At 52.2% G+C, this 20,224-nt stretch overlaps 1 protein-coding gene across 2 annotated transcripts in view; it reads left to right on the top strand.

The window, feature by feature from the left end:
- The window catches only part of NSD2 (nuclear receptor binding SET domain protein 2), a 50,903-nt gene that overhangs the window by 10,285 nt on the left and 20,394 nt on the right, over positions 1–20,224 (top strand). Inside the window, exons 3-9 of one of the 2 annotated variants that reach the window (XM_007467871.1) lie at positions 442–608; positions 1,108–1,593; positions 9,941–10,085; positions 12,381–12,499; positions 14,744–14,825; positions 16,011–16,135; positions 18,509–18,571. In XM_007467871.1, coding sequence (XP_007467933.1) covers positions 442–608; positions 1,108–1,593; positions 9,941–10,085; positions 12,381–12,499; positions 14,744–14,825; positions 16,011–16,135; positions 18,509–18,571 — 1,187 coding nt within the window. Of the gene's footprint in view, positions 1–441; positions 609–1,107; positions 1,594–9,940; positions 10,086–12,380; positions 12,500–14,743; positions 14,826–16,010; positions 16,136–18,508; positions 18,572–20,224 lie in introns of those variants that run through there. The other variant, XM_007467870.1, reaches the window with a different exon arrangement.

The following is a 20,224-nucleotide window of genomic DNA, read 5'->3' as shown; positions in this document are numbered from 1 at the left end:
CGTGAGTGAGTGGCTGGCCCAGGGCCACCCGGCTGGTATGTGGGAGGGCTGGGATTGGAACCCAGGCTGTGAACAGTAGCCTGTGTCCCCTCACTGCTGCCTGGTCCCCTTTTGCTGTTGTCCTCTCTTGTCTTGTTTGCTTGGGGTTTTCTTCAGTGGCTCTTGGACGGGGTGGGGGGATGACGAGTGAATCTGGTCCGCATTCTTTCCCAGTCGGTCTTGAACCTCATCCAAGTCTCACAAGTGTGTTTCCCCTTTTGGGGTGGAGTGTGGTGGGGAGAAAAAGAGCAGGGCTTATTTTGAGGTCAACGGATTCCAACAGCACCCAGTAAAACAACTTTGAAGGAGCTCCTAACTTTATATCAGTAATTATTAATAGATTTGCCTAATTTCATCCCAAATTCCACCTTTCAAGTTCTAACATTTTATTTTAAAAACTAGGTCAGAAAAAGAGTGCACGCCAGTATCACGTACAGTTCTTTGGTGATGCCCCGGAAAGAGCTTGGATATTTGAGAAGAGCCTTGCAGCTTTCGAAGGAGAAGGGCAGTTTGAAAAATTATGCCAGGAGAGCGCCAAGCAGGCGCCCACGAAAGCTGAGAAACTTAAGGTGATAGACGCTCCTTAAGTACAATCGTAGACCAAAACTGTTATTTTTATTCTTAATTATTTATCTTGTTTTGAACTTGTGGGTGGTTGAAATGTTGTAACGGCTTCTTATGCCTGTCACTGTTTACTTTTGCCAGGTGTGCTGTGCTATACAATATGGCAGGTTTCTTTAGAGACACAGGTTATCCTTTTTGCTCCTTTGATGACTCCCAGAGATCATTTGTTTTATAATTTTTGTTTTCCTTTATATATACCTATATATAAACATGTATATAATATTATATGTGAGTGTTAGTTACATGTAATTGGAATTGATTTCTAGTTTAAAGAAACAGTAGAGTTTTACTGGTCTGAACTCTGTTGAAAACCTTCGAGTTAATGGGTTTTTGTAGTTTCTGATTTCTATATTTATCTGAAATTCTAAAAGTGTTCTTCTTTAAAGTGGGTTAACTTTTATGTTTATATAATGAAACTTACAATGTCTTTTATTCTCTTTTCAGCTGTTGAAACCTATTTCAGGGAAGTTGAGGGCCCAGTGGGCGATGGGCATCGTCCAGGCAGAAGCAGCTGCGAGCATGTCAGTAGAGGAGAGGAAAGCCAAGTTCACCTTCCTTTACGTGGGGGACCAGCTCCATCTCAACCCCCACGTGGCCAGGGAGGCAGGCGTTGCTGTGGAGTCTCTGGGAGAGACGGTGGTAGGGTCCTCAGGAGCCAGGGAAGAAGCTGCCGACAGCCCGAAGTCCACGAGGGAAGAGGGCGTTCCTGTCAAGAGGAGACGGGGAGCCCAGCTGTGCTGCTCTGCTGAGAGCCAGGGCAGTGGCCCGGGGACGGTCCAGCACACTCCCCAGAAGGTGGCGGAGGCCGAGCCCAAGCGAGGAGTGGGGTCTCCTCCGGGGAGGAAGAAGGCCGTGGCCTCCACTCCGAGAAGCAGGAAGGGCGACGCGGCCTCCCAGTTTCTGGTCTTCTGTCAAAAGCACAGGGACGAGGTCGGTGTTGTGATGGCTTCTAAGTTGCTGTGTTTTCATTCTGGGGAGTTTCTGCATTTGAGGGACATCCCTTGCAGTGCAGGATCACCTGTTTCTCAGCGTTATCCGCACAGTCTGTAGCGAGCCTTCTGTAGATTGTAGATCTAATGAGCAAGTGTCGTTAGGGAGCGGCCATCTTCACTCTTGGAAGCAACGGGTTATGAAAACACTCGCACAGGGACCGCGGGAGGCGGGCTGCTCGTTGCCGGAAGCTCGGCCTCGTCCTGGGCGTCTGGTTCTGGGCTAGCGTCTTCTCCAGGAGGTGGTTACAGGACCTCATTGCAGCCACTGGCACCACGGCGTCTGAAGGGCAGTACTGTGTCAATGACGAAAACATTTGACTAGTGTTCTTAATCATCGTTATAGAATAAACCGTCTCTTTGGACGTGGTCCGGGCTTGATTCCATCGTAAGGAACTAAAGGGATTAGGCTGCCATCTTTGGTTCTTTACTGTTACTTGAAGTGAGCGGGTTGGTGGGACTTTTCTCAGGAATGTAAGGCAGGTGTAATGTTAGAAAATCTGTTACTGTGATTTGCTGTCACACAATAAATGATCATCTCAGTAGGTGGAGAAAAGGCATTTGGTAAAAGTCATTGCTTTCTCTGCCATGCCTCGCAACTTGTGGGATCTTAGTTCCGCAACCAGGGATTGAACCTGGTCCGTTGGCAGTGAGAGTGCAGAGTCCTAACCACTGGACCACCAGGGAATTCTCCAGAAGTCATTGTTTGTTTGTTTGTTTTCATTTATTTATTTTTGGCTGCACTGGGTCTTTGTTGCTGCGCGCGGGCTCTCTCCAGTTGGGGCGAGCGGGGGCTACCCTTCGTTGCGGTGCACGTGCTTCTCGTTGCGGTGGCTTCTCCTGTTGCGGAGCACAGGCTCTAGAGCGCGGGCTCAGTAGTTGTGGCGCACGGGCTTAGTTGCTCCGTGGCATGTGCGATCTTCCCGGACCAGGGCTCGAACCCCTGTCCCCTGCATTGGCAGGCGGATTCTTAACCAGTGTGCCACCAGGGAAGTTCCAAGTCATTGCTTTTTGATACACACACAGCAAGCCAGGATTAGAAGGGAACTTCCTTTAATCTGCTGAAGGGTGATTATCAGAAACTTTAAGCATCCCACGTATGGAAGGAACTGTAGAAACATTCTCTCTCTAATCATGAACAAGGCAGGATACCCTTCCGTCACCACTGACATTAGATGTTGTAGTGAAAGTACTGGCAGTACAGTAAGAGGAGAAAAAAATAGAGAGGCCTGACTGTAAAGGAGGTGGTCCATGTGGAGGCTCAAGGGAGTGTACAGGAGACCTTGAGACTCGGGAAGAGTTCCCAGCACCGGGAGAGATGAGAGCAACACACAGAGGGGAAGTGGAACGCCAAAAATGTGGTGTCTGTGATAGAAACAAAATAAGGTACCAAGGGATAAATATGACAAAATACGTCTAACTTTGGAGAAAAATGGCTGGTATTTTAGCAGACCTGAACAGAGATAAATAGGAGGCACACGGTGTTCAGAACGGTGTTCTGGAGTCGGCGTTGTCATCTCTCCTCTCTTAGACTGTAAATCCAGTATCATCCTGGAGAACTCCCAAAAGGAATTTCTTTGCCTTTTTAATTAAGGAGATGCTAGCATAACCACGTTTGAAGAGAAGCTCAGCCGGAGGACTTGCCCTACACAGAGGAAGTTCTGTTGCTGAAAACTGCACAGAGCAGAGCCCAGAAGCAGACTCGCAAGTGTGTGGAGGCAGGTGGGAAAGGACTGCTGGCCGGCCGAGTGGGCCGGCTGCTCAGGACAGGCGCTGGGACCACACTGGTCAGGTCAGAACTCGGCCGCCACGGGAGAAGAGCCTTGTCTCTTTGTGGGGGAGGCTTTCTTAAGGCAGACTGATCATAAAGGAGCTGCGTTAAAATGAGATGAAAGCTCTATGTGCAGAGCTCAAGCGACCCTGAAGGACAGAGTGGAAAGGCTTTGAGAAGGACAGTTTACAGAAGAACCTGGATGGCCAGTGAGTGCGCAGAGAGAGGCTGCTGAGCCCGGGAACAGCAGGGAGCCACGTGTCACGGTCATAGTGAGGCGAGTGGACACAAGCCCAGCGCCTCTGTGGTCAAGGAGATGAAGCCACGGTGGGAATCCCCATGCAGGGCTGGCAGAGGATCATTCCTTACACCTAGTTTCAAGAGAAATTTGGCAATATCTAGTGAAATTGAAGATGCACATTCTCTTTTGTCTTGTAATTTCACCGCAAGGTATTTACCCTTGAGGAGTTTTGCCCTCGCGCCCAAGGAGGCAGCACAGTGTTCAGAACTGTAAGACGCTGTGGAGGGAATGACAGATGGTGGCACGTCCTGCCACGTAACTCTAGACTTACTGCACGTCCAGGAGGAAAGTTGCTGAAGGATGTGCAGATCCCGTCACCGAAAGTATGAAAAGTGCAACATACCCACTGTTTTGTTTGGCCTACCTGCCTACCTGCATCCACGCAGAGCCTCTGTCCAGGTGCTGACACCTGGTGGGGATCTGTGGGTGGGGACCAGCCGGAGCACGGAGCACTGTGCACTTACCGCGCCGGGCCTGCTGTGAGTGAGGTGCGAGCTGTAAGGTCAGGCTGTGCGACATCCGTGTTTGAAGCTGGACCCCCATCACGCCCGGGGAGGAGCCCTGCTCTCAGACGCCGGGAGCAGGGCGTGGCCGTGACAGCTCAGCACCGCCAGCCGGCCCCGCTCTCGGCCTCTTCCTGGTCCCTGCGTTATCTCCGCACAATCTCCACTCGTTTGAAAGTGTGAAAGAGAATTCAGACCACTTACCAAAGACCACCCTTTTTACTTTTGCGGAAGCAACTTGCTCTCCATCAACCCTTCCGGCACTGCGATACGTACCAAGAAGTTTATCACTGCGGGGATTGCTGATGAGCTGTACGCCAGAGGCAGCAGCGTGGGGCTGTGCTGTGCACCCAGACCCCCCGCAGCTCACAGCACAGCCTCTCTGCCTCTGAGCATCCCTCCAGAGCCCGTTCTGCACAGCTTTGCCATGGGCATCGTGCTCAGTGCAAACACCCACTGAAGGTGCACAGTTACAGTTCAGTTCTGCCGCCTCTCCCTGGTCTTTGTGAGGGATGAGCCCCGTGAGCCCTTCCCCTCCTGTCTGGGTGTGGGTGCTGGTGGGCTTTGATAATTCCGTGTTGTCAAAAAAGTGATGGCTACTAGATATTCTTTACCTGTTATTAACAAGTGTGTTTGTGCTGGCTCTGTAATGAGTAATTCTGGACTTGAATTGAGGAAGCTGCTCCCTGATTCCATCCTGTAGAATAATCTGGGTCTGTCTTTCTAGGGGTTTCTTTTTGGAGAGTGGTGGTGCGCCCAAGGATGGTTTCTGTTTGGTTGTTAATTGTTAATCAATGGCGAGCCCTTGAGGGACAGAGTGGGTGGAGCCTCCTTTTCTGGGGTCACTAGATAGAAGACTGTGACTGTCAAGGACATTTGGTTGCCCCTTGCCGCCTTTTTTTTGCTGCACATTTCCAGCTTTCTTCTTGCAAATGAAGAGCTTCTTGAAACGGGTTGAGCTCTTTGTTAACACGTTTTGATGGTCCGTCTTCGTCCAGCAGGCTTAGCTTGGACGTGCAGCTCCCTCTGCTCCTGAATGCCGCTCCAGGGGCTGGAGGTGGGGAGAGGCATGTGCTGGGAGACGGGTCCGTGGCCCGAGAGGAGCTGGCGGGGCTGGTGGACAGCTGCCAGCAGCCGTGCCGTGCCCGTGTGTGGTTTGCACACGATGAGGTGAGAGCGGCTGGGTGAAGCCTCCCGCGAGGGGAGAGAGTTTACTAAGGCACCAGTGTTGGCAGCACTTTTATCAGCAGATGTTTTTCGCCTCAGTTTCCGATTTCTGAAGCTTCTTCCCACTTTCTCTGACCCTGATGTTTACAGCTTCATTAGAGTTGCACCACTGTTTTAGGTCTCAGCTCTGCGTGAACATTTGTGTTAGGTGTCTGTTGCCGCATAACAGGTCACCGCAAAGCTTAGTGCCTTAAGAGAGCAACATGCATTGCTTATCTTGGTGTCTCTGGGTCGGGAGTTTGGGAGCAGCTCAGCTGGGTGGTGCTGCCTCAGGGTCTCTCATCAGGTTGCAGTTAGGGTGTCAGCTGGGGCTGCAGCCTCATCTGAAGGCCGGAGTGGGCCAGAGGCACCTTCCTGCAAGGTGCCGCTCTCCACTCGGAGGCCAGTCGTGCCCCCAGCAGGTGGTCACCGGGGGCAGGTGGAGGCCTTCTACGCCCTAGACTTGGAAGTCCTGTGTGGCCGTGTCTGCACCGTCCAGTGGCTCTGCCGGATGGCAGGAGGGAGGCCCGGGGACGGAGGCGAGGCTCGTGGGAGGCTCTCAGAAGACGTGTGAGGAGGCCGGGGGTGGGGCGAGCAACCTCTGAGGAGCCCACGGCGTCCTGGGTCGTGCTGGTGACATTTTAGCTGTGTGGGTTTGTGGGTATTTGGTTTTCCATATTTATTTTTCCCCAAGGAGTGGAAAGGCTTTAATGAACATTACAGAGGGACTGGGTGAGGAGGACACAAACCCCCAATCCAGCCTTTGTTGCCCATTTCAGCGGCTGAGGAGGAGGGAGGGGCTCCACCCTGCTTAGCTGTTCCCGGGCCCAGAGGCAGCTGGAGGGCGGTCCCTGCAAGTCTCCCCTCCCCGCGGAGGGGCTGAGTGCTGCCGGAGCGGGGAGGCCTGAGGCAGCCACCCGACCTCCAAGGTCAGGGGAGGCCCAGGACCAGGCAGGGGAGTCAGAGGTTGGAAGGGTAGATGGACTGAACAGGAGGAGCAGCTCTTGGGTCCCCAGACAGCATTGTCACAGAGGGGCCAGGGCCTGCTGGCTCCAGGGACCGAGACCCTCACAAAGGAACAGCCCCCCCTCCCCCTGATCAGCAATGGTCAGGAGAAGGTCTGAGGGACAAGAGAGGACAGGGGCCTGGGTGGGCAGAGGAGGAAGAGCTGCGGGCGTGGGCAGGGTGGGACCTGTGGCTCCTGCTGGCGATGAGGTTGGCGGTGGGGCGAGCGATGCTGCCTGTGGGGCTCCAGGACTCGTCGACACGGATGCGCCCATCGCAGTTGGGCGTTCACCTTCTGGGTGAGCTTGTGGGCAGCCTTGCGGCCCGCCGAGCCTGTCGGCCTGTGGTCGGGCTTTTTCTGAGGCATCTTCCGGGGGCTGCCCTTGCTCTCGGCCAGGCTGTGCTTGGACACCTACTGCGGAAGTGTCCACCAGGACAGCCGCCGCCTCGCCCAGCCACGCGCGGGCGTCTCACCGCCTCGCTCCACGCGGGGCCTGCTTCCCCCGACCCCCTTCTCACCTGCGGGTGCCGGGCCTGGGCTCAGGGCTGCCAGGCAGCTGTGCCCGCGCCAGCCGTGGTGACTGCTGCTTGTCCGTACTGTTGTGTGTCTCAAATGGTTTATCAGAAACACAGCAGTGGCCGTGGTGGAGCGCTCCACGTGTCGGAGACCTTGCCAGTACGCTGTTGTGAGGAACCGTTCGGCTCTCGTGACAGCACAGCGAGCCCTGTCTCCTGGCTGAGCGCGAGGAGGTGGAGCCACCCCTCCGCAGTGAAGGGACACAGGCTGGAGGCCGACCGGGACTCGGCCCCGACTGCGCCCGCGTGCAGAGCCCGTAACGGTTGTGCTGTGTGGCTTCCTTGTGAGACCCGTGCATTGGGGTGAGCGGTTGTGGCCCTCGTGGGCCCAGCAGAGGTGAGGGTGAAAACGCCTGGGCGCTCCCAGGAGGCGGGCACCGCGGGCCGGCCGCAGCTGTGGCTGGCGCATCTCCTGTCCTGGCCGAGCGCTGCTTGCATGGGTGCGAGCGGGCAGCGCCGGGCTGAGAGCTGAAAGGACGCCTGCAGCCGGCCTGCGGAGAGGGAGGTCTCCGGGCGCGTGGGCCCGTGCAGTCAGTGGGTCCAGCCTGCTGTGCGCCCAGCCTGCAGGGGGCCGTCCGGCGTGTGGCTCAGGCGCGCGGGTGCGGGCTGACGGGAGTGGGTGTACCTCTGCCTGGCTGGCGCGCAGCAGCAGGAGTCCCACCCACGGCGGCCTGGGCTGGGGGCCCTCTGGGATGGAGCGTCAGCAGTGAGCGGACAGGATGGAGAGCCAGGAAGGGTGGGCGGGCACAGGACGTGCAGGAGCAGAGCTGGCCAGCCTGGCACGGGCTTCAGGTGCGAGGGGAAGGGTGACCTCCGGGGCTTCGGAGTCCTGTTTGGGAAAGCAGCTGCGAGCACTTACATTACCTTTCATTCTGATCGGGGGATGCTGTGGCCTGGGGTGGGTGACAGCCCCGCAGTCACATGTGCTGTGCTCCAGGAGTCTTGGATCTGCAGCTCTGCACGGAAGCCTTTGCCGCGAGGGTCTCAGATCCTTGATGCTGGAAGTGTTGGGGGCCGGGGGTGGGGTGGCAGGCAGGCTGGGCGGGAGGGGAGGTTGCCCCAAGTTGAGAGGAGGGAGCAGGCGTGTGTGGGGCTGGAGACACCCTGGCAGGCACAGGATGGGAACAGGGACGCCCGGAGGAGCGCAGGAGCCGGAGCCGGGCTTTGACGTGCAGAGTTGCTGGGGTGCTGGTGTCCGGCAGAGCCAAGGTGGGCGTGTTGAGGCGCGGGGACCCTGGAGGCCGTAGGAAGCCATCTGTGGGGTGGAGTTGTGGATTGGGGCTTGCGTTTTGGGGCAGAGGTTGCCGTGTTGGCTGGGCAAGTAGTAGGTCCAGGTGGTGACAGCAACCAACCCACTGATGAAGTGTCACAGTGAGTCCATCACAGAGGGCAGTGGAGACACACCTTCCCTTACCCAAGTTACTTCTCAGAGCTGTGGCGGACGAGCCACATTGAACCTGGGGTCTGGCTCCCAAGCCAGCAGCCAGTGCTCGGACGCAGTCGGCAGAGCTTTCTTGGAAGGGCCTGGGGCACAGAGGTCTCTGTTGCACTTCCTCGGCTCTGCTGTCGTAGCCTGAAAACAGCCACGGAGGACTTGGGAGTTCATGCCCGTGGCCGAGTTCAGAGAAGATTTTACTGTGGGCACTGATGCTCAAATTTCCTCTAATTATCACATGCTATGAAATAGTTCTTCTCGGATTTTTTTTTTTTTTTTTTTGCCACGCCGTTTGGCTTGTGGGATCTTAGTTCCCTGACCAGGGATTGAACCCGCGCCCTCAGCAGTGAAAGCGCTGAGTCCTAACCATTGGACCATCAGGGGATTCCCCGATTTTTTTCAACATTTAAAAATGTTAACTCGGGTTTCCCTGGTGGTGCAGCGGTTGAGAGTCCGCCTGCCGCTGCAGGGGATGCGGGTTCGTGCCCTGGTCCGGGAAGATCCCACGTGCCGCGGAGCGGCTGAGCCCGTGAGCCATGGCCGCTGAGTCTGCGCGTCCGGAGCCTGTGCTCCGCAACGGGAGAGGCCGCGACAGCGAGAGGCCCGCGGACCGCAAAAAAAAAAAAAAAAAAAAAAAGTGTTAACTCAATTCTTAGTTCATAGGCCATATGAAAACAGGAAGGTGGGTCAGATCTGCTCTGTGGCTGCGGTTTATGGACCTCGCACCCTGCTATTGGTGGTCCTCAACGTCGGGGCACATTAGAACCCGTGGGAAACCTTTAAAATAGCAGAACCGGGCCGGCTGGGTTGGAGCAGCCTTGGCAGGGACCTGAGCACCATTGTTTTACACCCTTCCCCCCTCCCCCCGCCCCCCGATTATCACAGTGCACAGCCCGGACCCACTCCTCACAACCCAGTGACAGGGCTCTTCTGGAGACCTTGTGAAGATGCGCGTCCCTGGGGTGGGGCCTGAGGATCTGCATTTCCCGTGTGCTGCAGGCCGGGGAGCTCTGTGTCCCGGCTGTGAGGAGTGGCTGTCTCAGGGCGCAGCGGGGCGGGGCTCCTCGGCCACGTCTACGCCCTCCCGAGCGCGGACCCGAAAGGAGGAGGGTTGGTGCTACAGCCGGCGAGAAAACTAGCCAAGGGCTCGCCTCTGCACCCAGAGGTGGTGTTTCCTCCTGCTGGCTACTCAAGGCTGCCTAGGAAATTGCAAGTTACCAGCAGTTTAGCGATTTTGGAAAAGTGTACTTTTTCTCTTATCACTTATCATTTCCTGCATTTACACAAATACAGCTGGAATTGTTTCCACCAGCGCAGTTTTCAATGAGTTAAAACATCAGTTAAACACTGCTTCTCGTTTGAAGCCTTTATGGGACGTAGTTCCATGACGTGGGAGTGAGAGCACCACGTGCTGAGTAGCCAGGGGCCGTGCGCCGCGTTGTGTGAGTTCGGGCGTCCAGCCTTCCTATCGCACCTTTCCTGTGTCCACAGGTTGTCGCTGAGCACCCGGACGCCTCTGCCGAGGAGATCGAAGAGCTGCTTGGATCCCAGTGGAACATGCTCACCGAGAAGCAGAAAGCGCGCTATCACACCAAGTTTGCCCTCGCGGCCCCGCCCCCGCCTGAAGAAGACTCCGGTAACCGTAGCACTGTGCTCACGTCCTCTGCGCAGCCGTGGTGTGTGCTGCACGGCGGCCTGCGCTCCGGCTCTGGCCCGAGTGCAGCGGCCCCAGCAGAGCAGCCTCTGCTGCCTGGTCTCCTTGCTCGCTGTCGCCTGAGCTGTCCCGTGGGATCCTCTGTGGCCCTGCGGGCCCCTCGCTCTCCTGCCCCTGCAGCCCGTGTGGGAGGTGTGGTGAGGGAGCAGAAGCGAGGCACGGAGTCCAGGCGGCTTCCAGGCTGAGGCTCGCGTGACGGGCCGGGCTCAGACCTCAGGCCTTTGTCCGGCAGCGAGGCTGCCGTCCCGGCGGGGGCTGCGCCTGCACCTCGTGGGGGGCTTCCCACCGTTTGTGGCCTGTTGGCCTGAGAGCTCGCAGGGTGAGGAGGGTGACCGTGGACTGACGTTGAATGTGGGTAGCCTCTGGTTCCTCTTAGGCCTTCAGGGCGAAAAAACAAAAAGTGCCTCTCTGCCCTGGGCTGTGGTAAGAGAAGGGAGGCTTAATGCTGTGAGCTCTGGGGAAGACAGGTCACCACGGTTGGGTGTGTCCTCCCTGCCTGTGGGAAACTGACACCTGTAACGGGAAGATAAGTGTGATGTGTTTGGGTATACAAAAGAATTCTGCATCTCTCAAGGCTCGTCATTGAAGAGTTGTGCAGAGGCCTCCAGACCCGCCTGACAGGGTGCTTCGTGGGCGCGAGCTTCGTGGGCACAAGCTCGGTCAGCACCGAGGTGGCCCACATCCGTGTTGCCTTCCTGTTCTGTTCACGCGTGTCCCATCTTGATTTTAGGGCTTTCTCGAGCTCCACAGCAACCACCTAATGACATCAGTAGTGAACTTCACTCAAATTGTTCAGGGTTTGTTGCGAATACTACAGTTTAGAATAGGGAGGATGTTTAGGATTTGTGTATTTTCTTTAAAAGGCAAAAAGTTCACCAGACTCTTCATCAGTACGCTAAATCTAGAAAAGTGTCCTTTTCAGTGACTGCTGGTTTAAGAATAGTCAGGTTTTACTGAAGCCAGATTCACCTTATCCCTGAAGAGTGAGTATGACTTGATGGTGTGTCCCGCTTTGTCACCATCCTGAGTACTTGGCAGACAGGAGCATGGGTGGTCCCTGCCCGCAGTGTGTGTAAGGTGTGTGTTTGCTCTGCAGGCCTTGAGCCCTCCCTCTCAGGGACCCCAAGATGATGGGCCAGGCCATGGTGTCAGCTGTCCCATCCTTTCAGTGTTAGGGATTCAGACAGATGCCCATCTTGCTCATCTCTGTAAGAAACGACCACGGCCTCATCCCGGCACAGGGGCAGGTCCTTACGTAGAGGGCGAGGGACTGCAACTTCACCTCCCCCGGGGGCTGTACCTAGTGCACACGTGCCGAGGAGGTGCTGGCTGGCCCGTGGATCCACAGCCACCGCTCCACAGGCCTCTCCTGGTGTTCCCCTGAGGCCGGCCCAGAGCTTAGTGAAGGCCACTCTCAGGCCGGCTTATGCCAGTCTGGGATCAGCAGCTGGTGAGGCCAGCGCTCCGGTTCTGCTCTTCTCTTGCAATGTTGGGCCTGGACCTGAGGCGGAGCCCCGGGCCCGTATCAGCCCAGGGCTGCTGGACGCAGGGACCTGAGCCTCCTGGCGGGTGTGCTCCGCCCCCCTCCGTAGGGTTTGAGGACAACACTGCCCTCCCAGGAGATGTTTGGTGAACAGTCCAGGAGCAAACCCTGAACCTCTGTAAAGCAGTCCTGCAAATGGAGACACTGGATTTGTGTTAAATAAACCTTGGCGTGTTCAAATTAGTTCTCTCTCTAGAATCTGCATTCTTACTTTACGTCTTGTTTTTCTGTCAGTACTGTTCGGACACCTTAAGTCTCAGATTAGGTGGTCTCCCTGAGGACACCTAACATGTGGCACAGTTAAGCAAGCGTGTAGAAGGCGCTTAGTCTGCAGATACACATGGATTGTTTCACTTAAGATGCTTCTTTAAGGAAATGTGTTAACGGATTTTGTAAAAATACTGGGTCATGTTTAGATTTAATGCTATAGTACATTAAAGTGTAACAGATACCAATGTAATAATCCCTAGATGAGATAAGGATTTTCTACTTGCCATTTGGAAAGTGCAGAGAGATTTGACCTGTGGTACTTAGGCCCTGAGGAAATGAACAGGGTTTCAGGAGGCCCATCACTGCTGGATCTACACGCTGAAGGCGCTGGGCAGCTGCTCAGTGCTCTAGAGGACAGCTTGTGGAGGGTTTTTCATGTAAGTTTCCCCCATCCCCATTCCAAGGTAACTTAAATGGGAAAAAAAGAAACCACACGAAGAGGACACAGGACCCTATAGAAGATGCTGAAGTTGAGGACGCTCCCAGGAAGAGACTCAGGACCGACAGGCACAGTCTTCGGAAGGTAATTACGTCCTGGGTGGGCCTGGCTGCAGGAACCAGTTCCCCCGGGCCACAGGCGGGATGCGGGGAGGCGTCCTCTGCCGGCGTCAGCTGGAGGCCGGGGCTGGCTTTCCCCTTGGAGCTCCTTCGAGAAGGCCGCTGAGGAGAGCGAGTTTTTATCTGCCAGGGAATTTAACACATCCCAACACTGAATAATTCTTGGTGTTCAGATTCAACAAAACTGTATACTTAAAATGACTCTTGAATGTAGGGCATATTATTCAGTGTGTAAATAGTGAGTTGACAGGAGAACATCAAAATCCACTGTATGTTACTCTTCATAAGAAGTTTAAAAACCCATTAAAGGCATTGAAATAGGTTTTATGAACTCATTCCATTTATCAGTAATTCATATTATTATTTACTTAATGTGAATACTAAGCAGGCTGTGTAGGCCTCTTTGATACAACAAAAAAGTATTGATGTAAAGGCCCAGCTTTTGTAAAGGCAGCCACAGGACCTCACAGCTCTAGCCGGTGCCAGCCAGTGTCGAGGGGCAGAGCTTGCCTGGTACCTGGAGGAGCATGAAACTGACCAAGGGTCAGACCTTCAGAGGACCTGTATTGTTGTGTCTGGCATGCGTGCTCGTGCGTGTAGAGAACGTGGGCTCTGCCAGTGCGCTCTGCGATTTGGACGCCCGGTTAACCTGTTCGTGAACTGAGAGGTTAGACTTTGTACCTTACATTTGAGTTTATGTTTATTTAATAGTAGTTCTGGCAGTGTAGCTGTACTCTGATTTATGATTTTGATTATAACTTCAAACTCTTCCCTTTTTTTTTTGGCTGCACCGTGCGGCTTGTGGGATCCTAGTTTCCCCAACCAGGGATCAAACCCGGGCCCTTGGCAGTGAGAGTGTGGAGTCCTAACTACTCGACAGCCAGGGAATTCCCCGAACTGTCTTTTACTGGTCTAAATTGAGAAGTTATTTTTATTGTTTGATTTCAAAGAATGGAAAATAAATCTCACATATTGCTCAAGCATAAATATGTGGCCATCACGTCATCTGTCTTATTTCTTTAAAGGTATATTTGCAGTTCAGGAGAGCAGGCAGGCCCTGCCCCATTTTCATGGACAGGAGAGCACTCTCCAGGGGCACCTGTCAGGTGTCCAGCAATGAGCTAGGTAATGAGCTAGGTAACACTGAGTGTGCAGTTACCTGGGAGCACATATTCAGTTTCTCCTCTGGCCGCCTGCCGTTCAGGTGGTCCTTTACTGGCAGTCACGCTGACACTGGCTGCTTTGAAATATTTGTATAAAGGATTTACCTAAAAAAAAAGAAAATGTGTGTGACCCTGGACATTTGAAATATCAAAATTCACATTAAGTAGCTAGACAGAAATTTTACTAACTAGTAGCTCAGGAAATAGCAGATGATTTTTAAAGGGAGTAGTGTTTAGTTTGATTTTTATAAACCTAAGTTTATAAGCCATATCAGGTATAATTCCTAATATGCTTTGAGCACTTGGATGGGCCAGGTAGCATTCCCAGTGCTGGGCACCTGTTACTTTGTCCCCAGTCTTGTGACCCATCCCTGCTGGAGTCCGGGGCAAACTTGGCCTCTTGGGCGGCAGGGTGGCTGTGAGGCAGTGGTGCCCCAGTGCTGTCCAGACTACATTATTTGAATTCTGAGCGCTAGACCAATCTTCATGATATTTTTGTGTGTGTGCTATTTTTCTGTTGTGAAATGTGCTTTCGGATGATCTTCGTTTGTGAGCTTTGTCTGGGGCTTATCTCAGGATTGGAAATGGTGCGCCTGGTGGGCTGGAGCGAACCGGGCGCGCTTCTCGTGGGCTGGGCTCCGCTAGGGCAGAAGTAAGTGGTGCTCCCTCCGGTTCGCTGCACTCTGAACCCAGAGGACGGTTGGTAGCATGTCGAGGAGCCTCGTTCGAGGTTCTCAGAGTGGCTGGTTAGGTCAGGGTTCTCCTGGCCCCTGCCCCTCCCTCCCAGCAGCTGTCAGAGTGGGGCGGGTGGGCAGGGGAGGATCGGCCCAGTGACGGAGAGGGTGTCAGCTGGGCGGCCACTGCCGCTGACCGTCTGTGCAGATCACGCCTCCGCAGGAAGACGTTTCTGTCACACGGCTTTTCAGCAGCCTGTGTTCGTTCACATTGGAGACTTTTCCCCTTTCTTTCCTTTTTCTTTTTCTTTTTCTTTGTTCTCCCTTCCTTCTTTCCTCCCTCCGCCCCCCTCACCCCCCTTTTTATAACAGAGAGAGACGTTCACAGACAAAACATCCCGCACAGGCTCTTGCAAGGCCATCGAGGCAGCCTCCTCGCTCAAGAGCCAGGCAGGTAATGTGGGCGGCGCTCCTTCCAGGTCCCCTGGGCTGGCGGTGGGCGGCCGGCCTGGTCCTGTCCTCGGGGACCGCCCCCTGGGGGGGGTGGAGCCAGGGATGAGCGTGTGAGCAGGAAGCTGGGACCTAGAGGGCGCGGTGGGGAGGAGGTTCTCATGCGGTTAAAGGTGAACTGCTTTAGTGTGAAGTTGTTTTCATGGCCAGCAAGTGTGGTTGAAGTCACTCTTCTGCTGACTTCTACTTGGCTTTATTGTTTTCAGTTTAAATTATATTAGAGGAGTGATACGAATCAGAAATGTCCAGGTTTCTGACTTGATGGTACCAGTTGTTGCTGTAAATTCCACTGTTTTTAGTACCCAATTCTCCATGTATATTAGCTAAAAAGTAAAAGTAATGACTGGTTATTTCTGTTCTACACGTTGAAGAAACTAGCTTAAAATGTTCGTGAAAAATAACTGTCAAAACAGTGAAGGGGGAATCAGGTCACTTTTTACCTTCTCATTATCTTTTTGATGCATCTGTCTGGTGGTTCACTAAAGAAAGCTTTACCATCTCCAAATCGTAGTAAGAAAGGAAAATAAAATCCAGAGCAAGTGACGATTGGAAATGGCTCTGTTTCCCTTCTTTTGCATAAAGAGCTGTACTGGTTTTTAAAAATGAATTGAACAGACTGTTGTAAAAAAGCATTTGTGAACGATGTGAACACTGAGTGGACATTTGATGATAGAAAAGGGTTGTTACTTCTAAGTGTGATGGTGCTGTTGTGGCCGCATTCAAACCTTACGTGCAGAGGTGCTCTAGCTTCCCACGGGTAAAACGACATGTCTGGGATTTGCTGCAGAAGAACCGGCAGGGGGACGTGGCACCAGGCGTGGGTGGACTGGTGTGGCCCAGGCATGGGTGGACTGGTGTGGCCCAGGCGGGGCTTTGGGGGCCGGGCAGGGGGGCGTGGCACCAGGCGTGGGTGGACTGGTGTGGCCCAGGCGGGGCTTTGGGGGCCGGGCAGGGGGACGTGGGAGTTCACTGTCCAGCTCATCAGCCCTGATTTTTCCACAACAAAAAGTTAAGCCCAGAAAAATCCATCTTCAGAAACTTCATTTATTAGCGGGGTACTTTTAAAGCAGGAAAGAGATTGAGGGTTTAAGGTTTCAAACTTTACTTTATAAACCAAATTATCTTACAGCCACAAAACACCTGTCTGACGCCTGCAAACCCCTGAAGAAGCGGCACCGGGTCCCCGCAGCGGCGTCTGCGTCGCTCGCCTTTAGCAAAAGCTCCTCTCCTTCTGCATCCTTAACTGAGAATGAGGTAAAATCATAATAATAGTGATCATCACGCACTCACACGGAGGCCGTTTAGTTACCCACATTGAAGTGTGATAAAGGTCAGACTTAATCAGCGTGACACGGGTATTCTCCACAGACACAGGGAGGTTAGGTGCTCTGAGCTGTGGCTGTCTCAGAGAGGAACACACACGCACACGGTGTATATGCGTAAATGTCCGTGGCTGTACTTCAGTATTGATGCTTTTAATTGTGCTTGAAATCTGTCTTCAAGATGTTGGTTCTGTGATTTTTCACCTGGTCCTAACCTGACAGCGTCAGCGGGGCTGCCCGCGGGGCTGGCGTGCTCACGCAGCGGGATGGCGGGGCCCGCACGCTGTGCACGTGCCTTGTGCATTCCATGACTTTGGGTCCACAGCTTTGGTCCTTTAAATTCTGGCATGTTTTTAGGTCCCCGAGTGTCGAGGTGAGTCAGGACTGCCGTGGTAATGTGACTTCTCTTTTCTGGACTCGGAAAGTGTCCGCTAGTGAAATTGTAGCTGTTTGAGGCTCTCACACATCACTGTATCATGACATCTAGAGCATCAAATCTGAAGTCTTTGCCGTTAATAAAAACAAAATGAAAAACAGCCTCAGAATGTAGGTATGACCCTTTTTTGTCCAGAGGGAGTCTGGGATTCCCAGCTTTAGAGACTACCCAAGGAGCTTATTGTCGAGTCTTAATTTCTTGTTATTTTGTTCCCTGTGATTCTTTTTCTCATTGTAGACGTGAGTCCTGTTTTTAGACTATCTGTGAAGAGATGCTCACCTTGGGCTTTTTCGGAACAGGGCAGTGAGGCAGGGAGTGGGTCAGAAGGGGGCACTTCTGATGTGGTCTCCACTGTGGTCCGTGGTGGGGACGGGGTGTCCCCTGCTCTCTCAGCATCAGGTGCTTATGCCCATTAGTGGGGGCCGGGCCTTCGGGGGTGGGCATCTGCTCTCGCAGGCGTGCAGGGGCCTCGGGGCGGTGTGGGGTGGTGCTCTCGGCCAGTCTTAGTGGGTGTAGGTAACTGAACATTTGGGCACGGTCAAGACAACGCAGGAAGAATCCTTCGCTGAGCTCCTGGGAGCTTACTGAGACATGAAAAGGCAAATTCTATACGAAACATTTTTCCTGTTTTTCTTGTCCAAGTTCAGATTAGTATCCTAAAAAGTTAAATAAAAGGTGGTCTGCAGTTCTAAAGAGGAACACTAAAAGTTTCAGTTCCATAGACCCTTTCACTTAAGGCAGTTTGTTTAAAACACTTTTTAATGAGTTTTGCTAGCATCATATTTTGGCCCACTTATTTGGTGGAGTTTTTACTTCCACTGCTGTCAGATACCATCAGAAGAAAAACACTGAGGCCGCTGAGATCTTGTCTGTTGTTCCTGGTCATGAGTCGTGTGGGCTAGAGGCGTGGATCTAGAGCAGCTCACCGCGGGGCCAGGATGGCGGGTAGAGGGTGAAACATGTTTGTCAGACACACCTGACGGGCTGACATTGGTTTTGACCAGGATGAGTTTCATCTTCCTGGCTTAGACATTTGTTCTGAACTTGGGAAGACTTAGATGGAGCATTTTACAATCATTAGGCTTAATTGATTTTTACTTCTTTAGAACTTCAGAAATAGATTATTAAATACATTTATATTATATATTAAATACATTACAATCATACACCATTTTGCATTTTGAAGGTGATACATAGATTCCATAGTGTGCATTCTGTTCCTTACATAAAAAACGTTTAAATTGCTAGCCTTTTTCTATCAGGCCACTTTTGTGCAGTTTATATAAATCTCACATTAGAGTTCATTTTTATTAAAATCGCTTTAGGTGAACAAGAAGGCTTGTCTGTTTATGTGTTAACACTACTGAACTACAGTGCACATTTACGACGTCTGCCAGGCTAAGTGCCTTTTAGCGCGAGAGACAAAGCGCAGTGTTATAAAGAAACATTCTAGAAGCCGCTAGATCCGGTTCTGGTGGGCACTGGGCGACCATGGGGCTACTGTTTGCAGGGCTCAGACTGGCCCCTTATTCGGGGTGAGTCACATGCCCTTTGCATGTTTATATTCTCTCCTTTCAATACCATTGATTAAAATAAGGAATTTTCATAGGGTTGGTGTTTCAAGACATTTTAGGTCATGTTGTGGTCTCAATTCCTCTCAAACAAGGTATATGTGATCAATGAAACCTTACATTAGAATCGTTATTCTGTAGTAGTGCTGCATCCCCTAAAGAGGAGGACAGATTAAAATCACACACTTGCATGACGAAGGCCTGGGAAGTAATTAATGTGATTTAAGTGTTTTGTAATTTCATTTCTTATTCCCTTAGTAGAGCAAATTCTTATTTTTTTCGCCTTTACTGGTAACAGCTTTTATGGGAGCCCACATCAGCCAAGTTGGATTTGAACTCAGCTGCTCTGTACTGCACTTAAAATGATGTAATTTTCCAAGATGTCTGCTGCAGGCGGCGTGTCATCGTGCACACTCAGTGGCATTCCTTTCACAATCAGTTATGGAAGATGTGTGATAATCTGTTTTTACTGGTATTAATAACACATACAATGAAGAAAACAGATAACAAATTTTAAGACCAAGGTAAGATACCTAATCAAGGCCATTTAACCAATCACATTCATCTCATAACAGAAACACATTCATATTCCAGTGGTCAATGTAGATTTCAAGTTGAAAGGATGCCCTCCATCAGGGGCTGTCCTGGCGTGTGACAAGGACAGCACACTGAAGAGGTTCATCCTGTTAGAGGTCGTTTTTCTCCTCTAGTTCATAACTTAACTGAATTTTTATTGAAAAAAAATGTCAGCACCTGTACCTTCAAAAACGAACAAACAGCACACATTAAAAAGAGTCCTCGTCGACTGTTCTCATTGCTAATGGAATGTATTCAATCCTGTAGATAGTAAACTAATTTCCAACATAAAAGGCAGGAAGACTTTTGATTCTGTCTTTTTTTACTAAACAGTTTTACTATGACACTAGCTATAGTAAATTTGTAGGAAAAAAATGTCATTTACAGTATCATTGTGAACCATTTAACTCTTTTGATTCAATAACCCTTATCTAGGGGGGGGTCCTATAATCAGGTTATTTACACCAACCTCTTCATTGGTTGCTTTTGTAGAACATGAGCCATTATATTAAATGTCTCAATCTTGGGTGACCACCTGGTGTGCCCCAGGGTGTCCGCATGTTTGCATGGTGAGGAAAGGCCTCCATGCCCTTCAGGTCATAGAGGCGGGAGGGCTCTTCACGCTACCAGGCCGGTAGCGCTCGGTTCATTCCGAGTGGGCTCTTCAGGTGTGTTTTCCCTTTAATGAGAGTTTCTCACTAATACTTGTGTTCTAAACCATTAAGTAGTGTAACGCATGTAAAACACTTGGGGTGCCTGGCGCCTTGCAAGGACTTAGTGGTTCGCTATTGTGACAATAATGGTTATAACAATAAAAATAATAAAATCACCATCATTCCATTTTTATCCAAAAGTATAAATTTTGCTTCGGCATGAAAAGCAATCCTCTTGACTGCACTGTGCGCGTGGGGATAAAGTAACCCTAGAAGCGGCACACGCTGGGCTTGACTGACGCTTCCGGGTACTGGACTGTGGCTGGGGGCGCGACTCTGCTCAGACTCCGTGGACACGGGGCCTCCAGGACGGCCTCAGTCACGCTGTCCCTGAGGGGCGTGGAGGAGCTCGGGACTGATGAGGGGTCTCAGAGCACCAGTCACTAAATTTTAAAATGTGGAAAAACGGTGGTGTAAAAATGACCCTAGTTCAAGAAGCCATTACCCAAAGTAAAGACTCGAGCCTGGAAGGCCTTTGACAGTCAGGATTAAGAGACTTGTTTGAAATTATGGCATGATGGATTTTGAGTTGGTAGCCAGCCAGCCAGCGACCGACACGTGATGGGTGCGTTAGGAGCCAGCAGAGAAAGGGGCGCCTTCCTTTTTGATGGGGATGACTCGATGCTGTGTCCACAGGAGCAGCGTAGACTTAGCCTCAGCTGAGTAAATAGGGGTGCGTGCAGGAGAGGGGGAGGGGGCGACGCAGTGTGTCTCAGCGCTGGGGG

This window comes from Lipotes vexillifer, unplaced genomic scaffold (assembly GCF_000442215.2).
Source record: "Lipotes vexillifer unplaced genomic scaffold, Lipotes_vexillifer_v1.1 scaffold966, whole genome shotgun sequence".
NCBI lineage: Eukaryota > Metazoa > Chordata > Mammalia > Artiodactyla > Lipotidae > Lipotes > Lipotes vexillifer.
This window is presented reverse-complemented; position numbering and strand designations above follow the sequence as displayed.